Source organism: Castor canadensis, chromosome 11 (genome assembly GCF_047511655.1).
Source record: "Castor canadensis chromosome 11, mCasCan1.hap1v2, whole genome shotgun sequence".
NCBI classification, from domain to species: Eukaryota; Metazoa; Chordata; class Mammalia; order Rodentia; family Castoridae; genus Castor; species Castor canadensis.
Genome location: NC_133396.1, coordinates 142481274 through 142493463, shown reverse-complemented (window position 1 = coordinate 142493463; position 12190 = coordinate 142481274). Strand labels below are relative to the sequence as shown.

Sequence of the window (12190 nt, the reverse complement as noted above, 5' to 3'; positions counted from 1 at the left end):
TAACTGTGATCTTCTCCAGATAGGAAAGATATTAGCAATTTTGCAGTGATTTCTCATTTTTTTAAAAAAGAAGAGCTCTAAGGGACAGAGGAGGGTAGAAAAGAGAGGGCGTGCAGGTCGGGGAAGGCATGTGGTTTGCGTGGCCTCGTAGGGCACCCAAGACGCTGGTGTCCCTGGGGCCGGGGACACACCTACAGCAGGTCCAAGGAGACTGACCTCCTGCTTCACCCTTTTGTGCCTTTGAATTCGGCACCACATGCTCATTTTGTCTGCAAAAGAAGAAATTGTTTCAGTGTTGGACACACAAAGCTAACCAGTGGGGAAACACGTAATCCTGTGTGTGTTTAAAGGGATGTAAGTAGCTGCGTGAGAGTTGTTGAAGTGTCAGGAAGTAATGAATCTTTCTAGGTGTCCATAAAGGTGCTGGGAAACGCCTTGAGCAAACAGCCGGACATCCCCTGGCCGGCGCTGCAATACCTGATCGGGGACGTGATCTACGGGGGGCGGCTGACAGACATCTGGGACAGTCGATGCTTGAAGACTCTTCTCTACAAGTTTTGTAGCCCCAAGGTGCTGAAGGGCGACTTCAGTTTCTCTGGTGAAGAGGTAAGAGAAAAATTTATCTTCTTAAATTACTCGATTACTTGACTAGGCTGAAATCAAGCATTCACTTGTCTAGCTGTTTTAAAATGCTGGAAATGTTGTGAGAATCCCAACATTGTCACATTGTGCCTCACCCTGCCACAGTCTTAGCTCCTTCTGCAGAGAGAATAGCTTTTATCAGTGACTCTGTTAGCTGAGGTTTCCTTGTGGCCCTCATTAATCCTTCAGTGTTTTCCTTGAGGATGTCAGAAAAGCTGCCACCACTCTTTCCTGATTATTATCAGTGGTCATTTATGCTTAGCATTTGGATTAGGCAGCTTTCCGTCAGCATGGCAAAAGCCTGAGGTAAAGAGTGCATAAGGAGGCAAGGTTTTGGCTCCAGTTTCAGAGGTTTCAGCCCGTGGGTTTGTGGCCAGGGCAGCACAGTACATCGTGACGGGAGGCACCGTGGAGGAGGCGCTCACCTCATGGCAGCCGGGAAGCAGAGAGAGAGGAGACCAGCATCCCGATCCCCCTTCAAGGCCACCACGCAGTGACCCAACTTCCTCCTGCTAGGCCTTGCCTCATAAAGGCTCCATCCCTCCCAGTAGAACCCCTGGCTGGTACACAACAGTGTTTTTACACCCCTCCTGTAGGTTTCACTAAATGAGACAATTTGTTCAGTTTTATTGCATCCTTTAATCTATGGGTATAGGACATCGAGGCAGTGGGTGGTCAGAAAGTGATACATGTGTGTCATACGCATTCTACAATACCATGGCCAGATGTGGGGTTTTGGGGTTTTTGTTGTTTTGTTTTTTGGTTTTTGGTGGTACTGGTTTGAATTCAGGCATTCAATGACAAAGCTTGCTTGGCATGGATTCCCCCACCTGAGCACATGACAGCCCCCCCAGATGTTGCTTTTGCTTTAAGAAGTGTCTTTGTGTAGAAGGTCATGGAAAATATTGTCTTCCTGCATTACTGAAAGTAGGTATTTCACTCAGGCAAAAACTAAGAGAGTGTAGCCAAGCACCAGCGGCCACACTTGTAATCCTAGCTACTTGTGAGGATTAAGGTTTGAAGCCACCCCTGGCAAATAGTTCACAAGACCCCCATCTCCAAAATAATCAGAGCAAAATGTACTGGAGGTATGGCTCAAGTGGTAGAGCACCTGCCTTGCTAATTCGAAGCCCTGAGTTCAAACCCCAGTCCCACCAAAAAAAAAAAAGCTAAGACAGTGGTTAAATTTCAAATATGCCAGACAGTGCCCAGCTCCGCAAGGTTCAATGACTACATACACATCATCCAGTCCCTGCCTGATGACGACTCTGCAGAGGTCTTAGGAATCCACCCTGAGGCCACGAGGAGCTGCAGGGAGACCCAGGCCCAGAAGTTCATTGACACTCTCATTGCCCTGCAGCCACGAGAGGCCCCTGTCACCCTCATGATCAGGTAAGAGTTGGAAATTGTTACAAAAAATCAGTCTAAATGATAGAGAAGCTAAATTGTCCAAATGACATAGAAGCAAGCCAACCAGCAACTCCTTTCACTCAGTCTTGGCATATCTCTGTGCAGACACGTTCAGATAATGAATATTTTACAAGAAAGCATTAAAAATCCACATTTCCTTGTGAATGTCTAGTCATGGGGCAGTTCTCTCATCTGTAAAGTGATTGACCACACGGTGCACATGCAGTCTTCTGCAGGGTGGGGTGTCTGGGAAGCCTAAACAGAAGGTGCTGTAGACAGGGCAGCTTGCACCCCATGTTCTCCTGTCCTCCACAGTCCCGAGCACAGTAATGATGAACTGGTGCTGGAGATGGTGTCTGACATACTGAGTCGGCTGCCACTGACAGTGGAGAAGGAGGAGTCTTCTGGGTCTGGGCACCCAAGCACGCTGAAAGGACTCGTGTCAAGCTCCATCTGGCAGGTGCTCCTCCAAAACAAAGAAGGTGAGCACGCCCTCCCAGGGGGGAGATGCAGGCTGGCTGAGGAGGAGCAGCCTCCAGGTGGGCAGGCACTGGCCCAAACGTGAAGAAACAAGAGCATCAAGGATGAGACAGCAGCCACTCATCTGGAGAGTACAGGGTGGTGCTGTCCCCACCCCGCAGTGCACATGGTCACAGATGGCCTCTAGACTGAGGGGCCATGCCAGCCTAGGGCCACCCAGAGGGGGCTCCAACCCAGATCTGAGGGGCTACATTCCTGAAGTAGAGGAATTTTCCAAGTCAAATTTTAACATCCATGTTCTAACCCTTTTAAAAATTCATGCTGGAACCAAATGTTAAGCGGTACTCCGTCAAAATACAGTCGTGCACCAGGTGATGACCTTTAAGTCACTGATGGAGCAGGAGACATCACCTTGTGACCTCAGAGGCATCTCAGCTTGTGTGGGTGACGGTGTTGGCTCCATGAGGCACCCCAAAGCGTGCAGAAAGCGTCTGGTGGAGATGTTACATTCCTCGAGCTTTCAAAGCCTGTGCCACTGTACAAAGCCTCTTTTCATTCTAGGTGATGTCAAAGCTTTGTCTCTTTCTTTATCCAGACCAAGATCCCCTTATCCAGTGTGTCTTGATAACCCTTTTGAACCAAGAGATAGAACGGTTTGATAAGTTATTATCTGTCATACACAAGTCGTTAAAAGACCTTCAACTGGCTATAAAAGGGGAGAACATTCTCACTCAGGAGCTGGAGGAGATCTATGACTGTTTTCTCAGGATGAAAGTGCCCACATTGTGGCAGGTGAGCAGTTAGTACTTCCCATTAATTGGTTGCTTGAAAGAAACATCCAGGTTCCAGGCTGGTCAAGTTAACAGTACAGTACTTGGTGGAATATTATGTAACCATCAAAAATGCTGACATACTTTTGGTACAAGTATATATTAATATGACATCTTAGAGAGCAATCTGGTAATTCCACTTAAATTTACCCTAGTGATATCTATCACAGAACTGTTGATAACAGCACAAGTCTGAACTATTTGGACACCACAACGGGAATGTGATGGCAGATAGGAGTCCGTCCACACTGTGTTGCCATGGATGGACTGAGAGGTCTTGCTGAGTTGTTTCAAAGTTTTAGAAGAACACCTTGAGGGTCACAAAAGCACGTGTGTCTCTGTAGGTGTTTCCTCATAAAAGCACGAGATTTCAATTCAGGAAGCAAAAGCCCCAGCAGCAGTGGCTGCTGCCTCGTGTGAGGAGACAGAGGGCCTGCGTGGAGAAGGCTTTAATTTTACATTTTATATTTTGCAGCTTCTTGTGCAAACTGACTTTTTATCATATTCATATTTTTATATACACTGGCAGTGTGGCTCAAGTAGTAGCGGGCCTGTCTAGCAAACACAAGATCCTAAGTTCAAACCCCAGTGCAATCATAAAAAAATTGAATTTATATTTATTAATGACTAATTTTATGGTTTATGAATTACATCTCATTAAAGCTACTTTTTAAAAAATAACCTATGTAGAAAACATGGAGACAGGTCAGAGGAATCAACAATTACAATTATTTAACACTGAGTACAAACCAAGACAGAAATGGAAGTGCACAGTCTATGGGCTTCACAGGGGCGGTGTGGGGAGGAACCTCGGGAAAGACTCCTGCCCTGCAGCCCCTGCTGAGCAGATGTGGAAATGGAGGCAGCCAGGGTGAGGGCAGGGGTTCGGCAGCTGGGCGGAGATGGGGAGGACACACGGCAAGTAGCTGCAAGTGGGGCGGTTCAGACCTGAGGTAACCAGGTGAAAGTATCCAGCAGGGTCCACAGGCAGGAAGCCATGCGTCCAGTGTGAGGGTCAACAGCACAAGCCTGGATGGGGGGAGCATGAGGAACTGCAGGGACCTCCAGGTGGAGGGCAGAGGGCAGGGAAGAGTTCAATGTGCCGCAGGATTTGATACCCTCAGCCTGGAGGAAGCAAGGACAGTGGGCAGGCAGGTTGCAATATAGCCATGGTGACCTGTGATGAGCATGAATTGGGAAGAGGCCCAGCATCCATGCCCTTACCAGGGAAGCACAGGGACCTCCTCCCACCCCACGTTGCTGTATTTCAGACAGAAAGCGTGTTGACTGACAGACTAAGGGATGGAGGACGGGGCCTGGGGCTCCTAGCCAGGGGAACCCCCAGCAGAGTGAAGGGCTGGCTGGTGGGTGGGATTTGAGCTTTGCACAGGGAGGCCAGGACCCAAGGGTACATGAGGACACTGTCCCCAGAGAGGAGTGGAGGAGAGAGAAGGCGGGGATGAACTCCCAGGGCTGCCCTCGCTGGGTTAAGATAATGCTGTTTTCCTTGGCGGTGGCTTAGACTTCTCACTGTGCACTTTCAATGGGAAAATAACATCTGCCATCTCCTTTCTCCCTGGACATTGAGTCAATCACCAAAGTTTGCAGAAATGTGCTAATAGACTCACAGACAAACCTTCCAAAACTGACAGTCTACCTTCCCACAGAAACACGCTTACAGGTCGTGCCGGCCCCTGAGCTCCTGGGTGACGGACCTCACCCAGCGACTGAGTTTCTTCAACACCTGGGCTAAAGTGGCTTACACCGCAATCCACCATCGGTATGAAGACGCAGCCCATCCTTCCGTCCTGTTTTCTGCTCAGAGCTTAACAGTTTCTGAACTGATTTCCTATGCCTGGTCTCTATAGGGGATGCTTATCTTCCATTTCCAATGAGAGAAGAGAGACGTGGGAAGCCAGTCCCGTCTATGCTTACTCCACCCTAAAAGCCAGAGACAAGGCCTAGAACCCAGTACATCTCACTTTCCGATAGTCAACATTGGGCCCTGGAAACTAGCAGGCTGAAATGTGAAATTGCATGGGGAAGAACTGGTTATGTGCCATCTTAAGATGTGTTTTGGTCACAGGGAAAGCAGTGGGAAAGACCTGAAAGCTCTACCAATGAACAGGTGCCCCCAGGGTCAGGAATCTTCCCGAGCCACAGCTCACCTACTCACTTGGTTCTCACACAGTCCTGGGTGTGAAGCACACACAGAGTCATGGTCACCATTCTGCTTCAGAAGACAGAAAGGTACTGAGATTCAAGCTCAGAAAACCCGGTTCCGGTCTGCACCCAGCTTTGTACCACTTAACTCTAAATGGCTGGGGGCTTTTGGAGAAGTCTAACTCAAAACACAAGTGACAAATTCCACAAGGCCCAGCCAGGCTTCCCAGTGTGACAACATGCCGTGTTACCTGAATCATGGCCTCCCAGTGAAATCCCTGGTCTCCTCTTTCCCCACCAGCTTCCTCCTGTAGCTGGTGCTCAGGGGTGAGAGGAGGGCCTGGAGGGCGGAGGAAGCAGCCCATCACCTGAAGGCATGCAGTTACCTGGCCTTACCCACCCAACCTGTGTACCCCTCTAGGTACATAAGATTAGTCGCGCACTGGAAGCAGACTGCGAGCCGAAAGTCCAAATGGCCCACTGAGCAGAGTGAGGGTCTCTTTGAAGGATTTCCTGCAAGATACTGGCTCCCAGCCTTCTTCTTCCCACAAGGTGAGTGCTCCTAACAGGTTCGCCCACACCCAGCCTGTAAGTTTGCCCCTGCCGGCTGCCTCAGCTTTCAAGTCAGAGGCCCAAGCCACAGAGCCTGTGCCCCTGAGGGACCAGGGCCTCTTCTGCCTTCCCACCGTTCGTTCACTTCCCTCCCTTGCTCCAGCCCTCCCAACCTGAAATGGACTCACCATTGTCAGACCTCGTGCACCTTGGCAGGCCACTTTCTTGTCTCTAGGCCACAGGTTCTATGATGCCAAAGACCCCTGTGTGGGGTGGAGGTGGGCAGCTAACCAAGAGATGACTGTCCTGACACTCATTCACTGAGTCCTGCAAACAAGACCTGGTGACTTAGTATTTGCCAGTCCCCAGACCGTTTGTCAGGGATGTGCAGGGCATGTGGAGGGGTGGACGGAACTCAGTGGACTCTAAGCTCCAGAGGCAGCGACTGGTGCATGTTTTCATCTCTGTCATGCCCCTAGCACCTAATACGGCCCCCAGCACCAACAAAGCTCTTTGTACATATTTAAGGAATGAATGAATGACCTTCCCAAAGAATACAGAAAGAGATCAATACTTTGGGAGCATGAGAGAGGGACCTTAACTAAGGGTCAGGGAAGGCCACTGGGGAAATGGTTCTGAGCCTTGAAGCTGGTTAGCAGTCAAGTATTATGCAGTGGAGGACAGAGGGAAAGAACAGCACTTGCATAGCATGGTCCTGTCCTGAGGCCTTGAATTCAGTAAGCCACTCAATTCTCATGGTAATCTTTGGAGTTTATTACTAAATCAACCCTGTTTTTTAGATAGGAAAACGTTGGCACAGACAAGATAAGAAGTTTTCCCAAAGTTATATAATTAATAAGTAGTATACACCTTTATACATCTTTGGGTAAGTAAATAAATAGTAACTAAGCTAAGATTTGGACTTCACCTGGCTTACAATGTCATTGCCCTAAACTGGGAATGGCATCTTCATTGTTGACCTTAGGAACCAAGGGCCCTGAGGTGAGAACACAACGCACATTAGTGAAACCAAGTGTGCATTATGGCTTCAGCAAAAGACCCAGGAGGGAAAATGGTGTAGGGTGAAGCTGGAAAAACATGGGCTGGGTAAGATGCAGTAGGGAGCTGCCATCCTCCTGTGGCAAGGGGACCGCTGCAATGGAGTGACAGGAGCCAGAGGGCTGCAGGCAGCTTAGCAACCCCAAAGAAGGGCTTCCCTGCCCCTCAGGTCCACACCATCACCTGAGAAAGGCTTAGCACACTGGATCTGTACTCACTGGGACCCATCTTTGGTCCCAAGAGGGTGAGGTGTACAATGATCAGCCAAGAAGGGGCTCAGAAGCAGTTAGGGTCCCAGAATTTGTAGCCCCTCACCCCAAAATGAATATGGAGGTCAGGGCTGGACCTACAGAGGCCCAACCAACAGCACCAAGGCCCAGTGGCTGCTCCCCATCACCTTCCTGGTGCCCTTCCCACACTTCCCTCTTTTCTGTCTCCAATGAGGCAGCAGTGTGAACCCCACCGCAAGAACCCCCAGACCCACAAGGAACCTGCTGCCATGTTTCCCCAAAGGCTTTCTTATTGCTGTGCTTCAAGACTACGGGAGGGCCCAGGGGATCTCCACAGACATGCTGACTTTCACCCATCACGTGATCTCTGACCACAGCGAGGAGGGAGACGAGGAGTTCTCTGTAGTCATCCACAAGAAGCTCAACATAGTCAGGAGGGCCTTCCAGGTACCAGAAGGGCAGTCTGTCATTCCTTCTACGGACCTCTGTCCAGCACTTCCACCTGTCCGAACACCATGCAGCTCTTCCCAGAGTGCAGCCAGGCACCCAGGGCCGACCTGCCCTGTGTCCCAGCGATCTATTTTTCTGCTCCAGGACCAATGCTTATTACCATGCTTACATTTCGTTTTTTAAACCACTTAGGACTTTGAGCATATTACAGTAAATTCGATTTTTTTTGGAGGTACTGGAATCTGAACTCACTTGGACGTGTCACTTAAACCATGTCCCCAACCCTTTTTGCTTTAGTGTATTTTTAAGATAGGGTCTCACACTGGCCTGAGCTCGCCTTGGACCACAATCCTATTTACACCTCCCAAGTAACTGGGATGACAGGCATGAAGCATCATGTCGTTTGTTGTTTTTTAAAAACATTTTATTAGCATATATTGGTTGTACAGGGAGGGGATTATATTTCCAGATAGGCTTATGATGTACCTTGGTTAGATTCATCCCCACCACCATTCTCCCTTATCACCGGTGCTCCACTTTATTTAAAATGATTTTGACAGGTCTCATTGTTCTTTCTTCATAAAAATATTTAAAGTATTATCAACCATATTCACCTTTCTTTGGCCTCCCTGTTCACGCTCCCTCTCCTAGTAGCACCTATCGCCAAACAAATAGAATCTTCTGTGGAGCTGCAGAGTTCTTGATTATTCCATTCTTACTCATTTTTTTATGTATTCATGTTTTGTCTATTATATCTACTTTGTCTTCAAGCCCTGAAATTAGCTAGGTGGTTGTGTTGTTTCTGATCACTGGCCTAAGGGTATAACTTAGTAATAAATTCACCAATTCAATATCAGACCAGATTTTTACATGAAGTATAAAACCCTTTGGCAGTATTATCACAAACAGACGGGGGGTTGGAAAAATAAACTTGCTTGCATAGAAATTAATACTTAGGTAGCATGAATGGGGATAGGAGAGAAGAAAAATGGGGAGGGGTGTGAAGTGTGAGGGCTGCAGGTAAACAAAGCCTTAGAAAAAGTAGCAGAAATGTGGTTCAGGTGTTGTAGAGAATGGTGCTATTGTCAGGAACTGCAGGAGGATAGAAAGGAGGTAAAATAAATCACTAGTTGAGTGGGAGAAAAAAGAACAAAACTTTTAGATAATGATTAGTTTTTTGTGGTACTGGGGTTTGAACTCGGGATCTCATGCTTGTTAGGCAGGTGCTCTTACCACTTGAGCCAATCTGCCAACACAAGAAAACTTTTAAGGAAGAGGTAGGAAAGAAATGAAAAAAGCAGAAAAATTGGCAATATAAGAGGAATAGACAAATTAACAAAAAATTAAGTTTTTCTTCCTTGCTGAGAATAGTGGATGTCATCTTTGGATGCTCCCCTCCAATCTCTGGTCCTCAGGTTTTTGTCTGTCATTCAGCTGTTGTATTTACATGTCCACTCAGGGTCCAGGTTATACTGACCTGGGGTGGGGGTGCTCTGGATTAGGACAGCTGTGGCGTGAGGTGGGGCACTCCAAGTGTCTGAGGTAGCCATTGAGTTGCTGGTGGGTTCTCCAAGCACAGCTAGATCAGAAGGCGCTCTGCTGCTTTCAGAGTTGCTCTTTTCCCTGTTCAGGGAATTCAATGGCTTGCTTTTGCTGGTTCACAACAAACATTTTTCCTTTTTCCCCTTATCCACATAGGCACCTCCAGTTTAAGTTTCAATCAAGGAGTGAAGAGCAAATCGCTCCCGTCACTTGTTTATGTGCATACAGTGCCGAGTTGGGCAGCAGGTTAAGGGCTCTAGCTAGCTGGCCAGCTCACCTAGGCTGCCTCGTTTCAGCACAGACCCAGCTACTGAGTACCAGATGGCTAGTCTGCTGTCTCCCCACTTCTTTGGACAGAGACACTGGGCTGAATGGCTTTAGGGTCAGTCTGGGAGCCTTCAATCCATCCACTTAGCCAAAGGTTTTCTGGAGAGCTGGGAATGGTTGAGTCAGATTCAGTCACAAGATTTTTCAGAGATCGGGTGGATTATTTCCCACGAGCTGGGCTGGGCTGAAAGTGGCTAGCAACTAGCTCACCTGAGTGGCTTGCATGCTTGCCCCTCTGGTATCAGAAGGAATGGAGGTTGGCAAGGCTCCTTACTCCCTGTCAAAGTTTTTCGTGCAAGGTGGTTCTTTGTGAGTGGGAAGCAACTCAGGCTTGGACAGGAAAAAAAAACAAAACTCAAGCAGGGAGATGGGGTGGAACAGGTCTGGATCTGTGCCCCCTATTTTATTTTTTTACTATTGGGTGTTTCCATCTAGAAATGTGGTGTTCCCATTTATTTGGGTCATTTACATCGTTTTTTCACATTGAAAACTGCTACTATTTTATTTTCTTTCTTACAGTTATTGCTATTGTGAATATGCTTTTTAATGTTGGACAACTTGCCCCTGCAGTTAGCCCCCAACCTGGTGTTAGCTAACTTGAATTTAAGGCTAAGAAGATGATGACTAAGTCTGCCCAAGACTCTAAGTCTGCAGCTTGGGGGTTCCCCAACCTCAGCACTGGTAATTTACTAAAAAGAAAGACTCGGAACTTTGGTAAGGATCCTGTGAAGCTCCCGTTTGAGACCTTTGCCTTTTTATCTGGGCTGTCTTTATCCTGGTTGACGCATTATGTTCTTTATGGATACTGGACACACATCCTTTGCGGGTGAATACATTGAAGCTACCTTCTCCCGGAGTGTGGCTCCTTTTATCTTTCTTAACGGTGTCTTCTTGTTGTAGTAAGTCCAGCATACCTTTTCCTTTAGTGTTAGTGCCTTTTTAGGCACCGCTTAAATCTTTGCCGACTGAAGGTCCTGAAGACACTCTCCTGTGTCACCTGACGTTACGTTGCTTTCCTTCTCACCTTCAGGTTAGTGGTCCACATCGAGTGAGCTGGCGTGTGTGTGGTAGTTCTTTCTGTCCCACAGGGATGGTGATGGACTTGGCACATTTCTTTACTGAAATGACCATCCTTACCCCCATCAACATCGATCATCAACATTGATGCTGGACCTGCTTCTGGAGTCTTTTCTTCTTCCCTGACTGAGCAGTCCATCATCACAGCACTACTCTTTCTTAATGACTGCAGGTTTATGGTGAGCCTAGTGGCACAGTCCTCCAGCTCTGCTCTTCAAGGATGACTCACTTTGTGAAGAGTGGACATCATAACAGCATCAAGAGTTTTAATCAAAAATACACATATCATCAATTAGATATTTCTCTAACTTAAATTTAACTTAAACATTTACTAGTTCTCTGATTTCTTTCCAGTACAGTGTTCAATAAGAGAGATAATGGACATCTTTGTCTTTTTCCTAAAATTCAGGTAACAGCATCCAGTGTTCTATTATTAAGTATTACAAATTTCTGGTTTTCTGTGGGTTAAGAAAGTTACCACCTAGCCCTAGGCTTCCTTTTTTCTTTTTTTAATCATGAATGGGTACTGGAGTTATTAAATACTTCTCCTGCATCTACTGAAAAAAATCAGGTAGTTTTTGTCCTTTACCCTATTATCATAGTGGGATGGCATACACAACTCCATCTGGAGTTTATTTTGTTAAGGTGTCGTTCCTGAACCAACATTTTTTGTGACGACCAATGTGATGAGAGATCTTTTTAGTATCTGTGGAAATAATCACACACCTTTTCACCTTTTCAATATGATCAGTTATATTCAAAGAAAGAGTTCCTGTGGCTGAATCATCTTAATTGTAATGCTTTATTCAAGATTTTTTGCATCAGTACTTTGAGATTAGCCTCTAGGATTAGGAGTGTGGTGTGGAGGGATGGAAGGTGGTGATAGTTTTTGCTGTGCATGTTACAGATTGTGGTTTCCTCTAACTTTGCCGTCTGTCTTGGGGGATGTCATCATCCCTGGCCCACTGAGGACACTTCGTTTTCCACTGTGTTTATTATTGACTCCTCTTTCATTTTTTGGTGGCACTGGGGCTTGAACTCAGAGCCTCACACTTGCTAGGCAGGCACCTTTCCACTGTGTTTATGATGTGCTTGGGGATGAGGATAGAGAGGAGGCTGGCACTCCAGCTGCTTGGACTCTAGTCTTGCGCCTCTCAGCCTTCATCAGACTAACTCAGTAGGTCTGGAAACATCTGTAACAGCAGCAGGCTGGAGCCTTCTCAACAAAAAAAGGCTCAAAAGAGAAATGTCTAGAGGGAAACACAAAGAACCAGACTCCATACCAGAAGAAGAGCAGAGGAGGAGCAGCAGCAGCAGCACCCAGTTGGTCCACACTGCCCACAACATGGAGGGTCCTTTTGTACACAGGAAATTTTGGAAAAACTAAGTGGCCATGTGGTAAGAATACTGAAATGGAAGAGGTTTAAA

At 47.2% G+C, this 12190-nt stretch overlaps 1 protein-coding gene across 1 annotated transcript in view; it reads left to right on the top strand.

The window, feature by feature from the left end:
- The window catches only part of Dnah14 (dynein axonemal heavy chain 14), a 279653-nt gene that overhangs the window by 265929 nt on the left and 1534 nt on the right, over positions 1-12190 (top strand). The window contains exons 76-82 of the mRNA XM_074044804.1: positions 409-617; positions 1846-2034; positions 2368-2534; positions 3128-3324; positions 5030-5142; positions 5947-6077; positions 7650-7930. Of these exons, the coding sequence (XP_073900905.1) occupies positions 409-617; positions 1846-2034; positions 2368-2534; positions 3128-3324; positions 5030-5142; positions 5947-6077; positions 7650-7930 (1287 nt within the window). The remainder of the gene's footprint in view (positions 1-408; positions 618-1845; positions 2035-2367; positions 2535-3127; positions 3325-5029; positions 5143-5946; positions 6078-7649; positions 7931-12190) is intronic.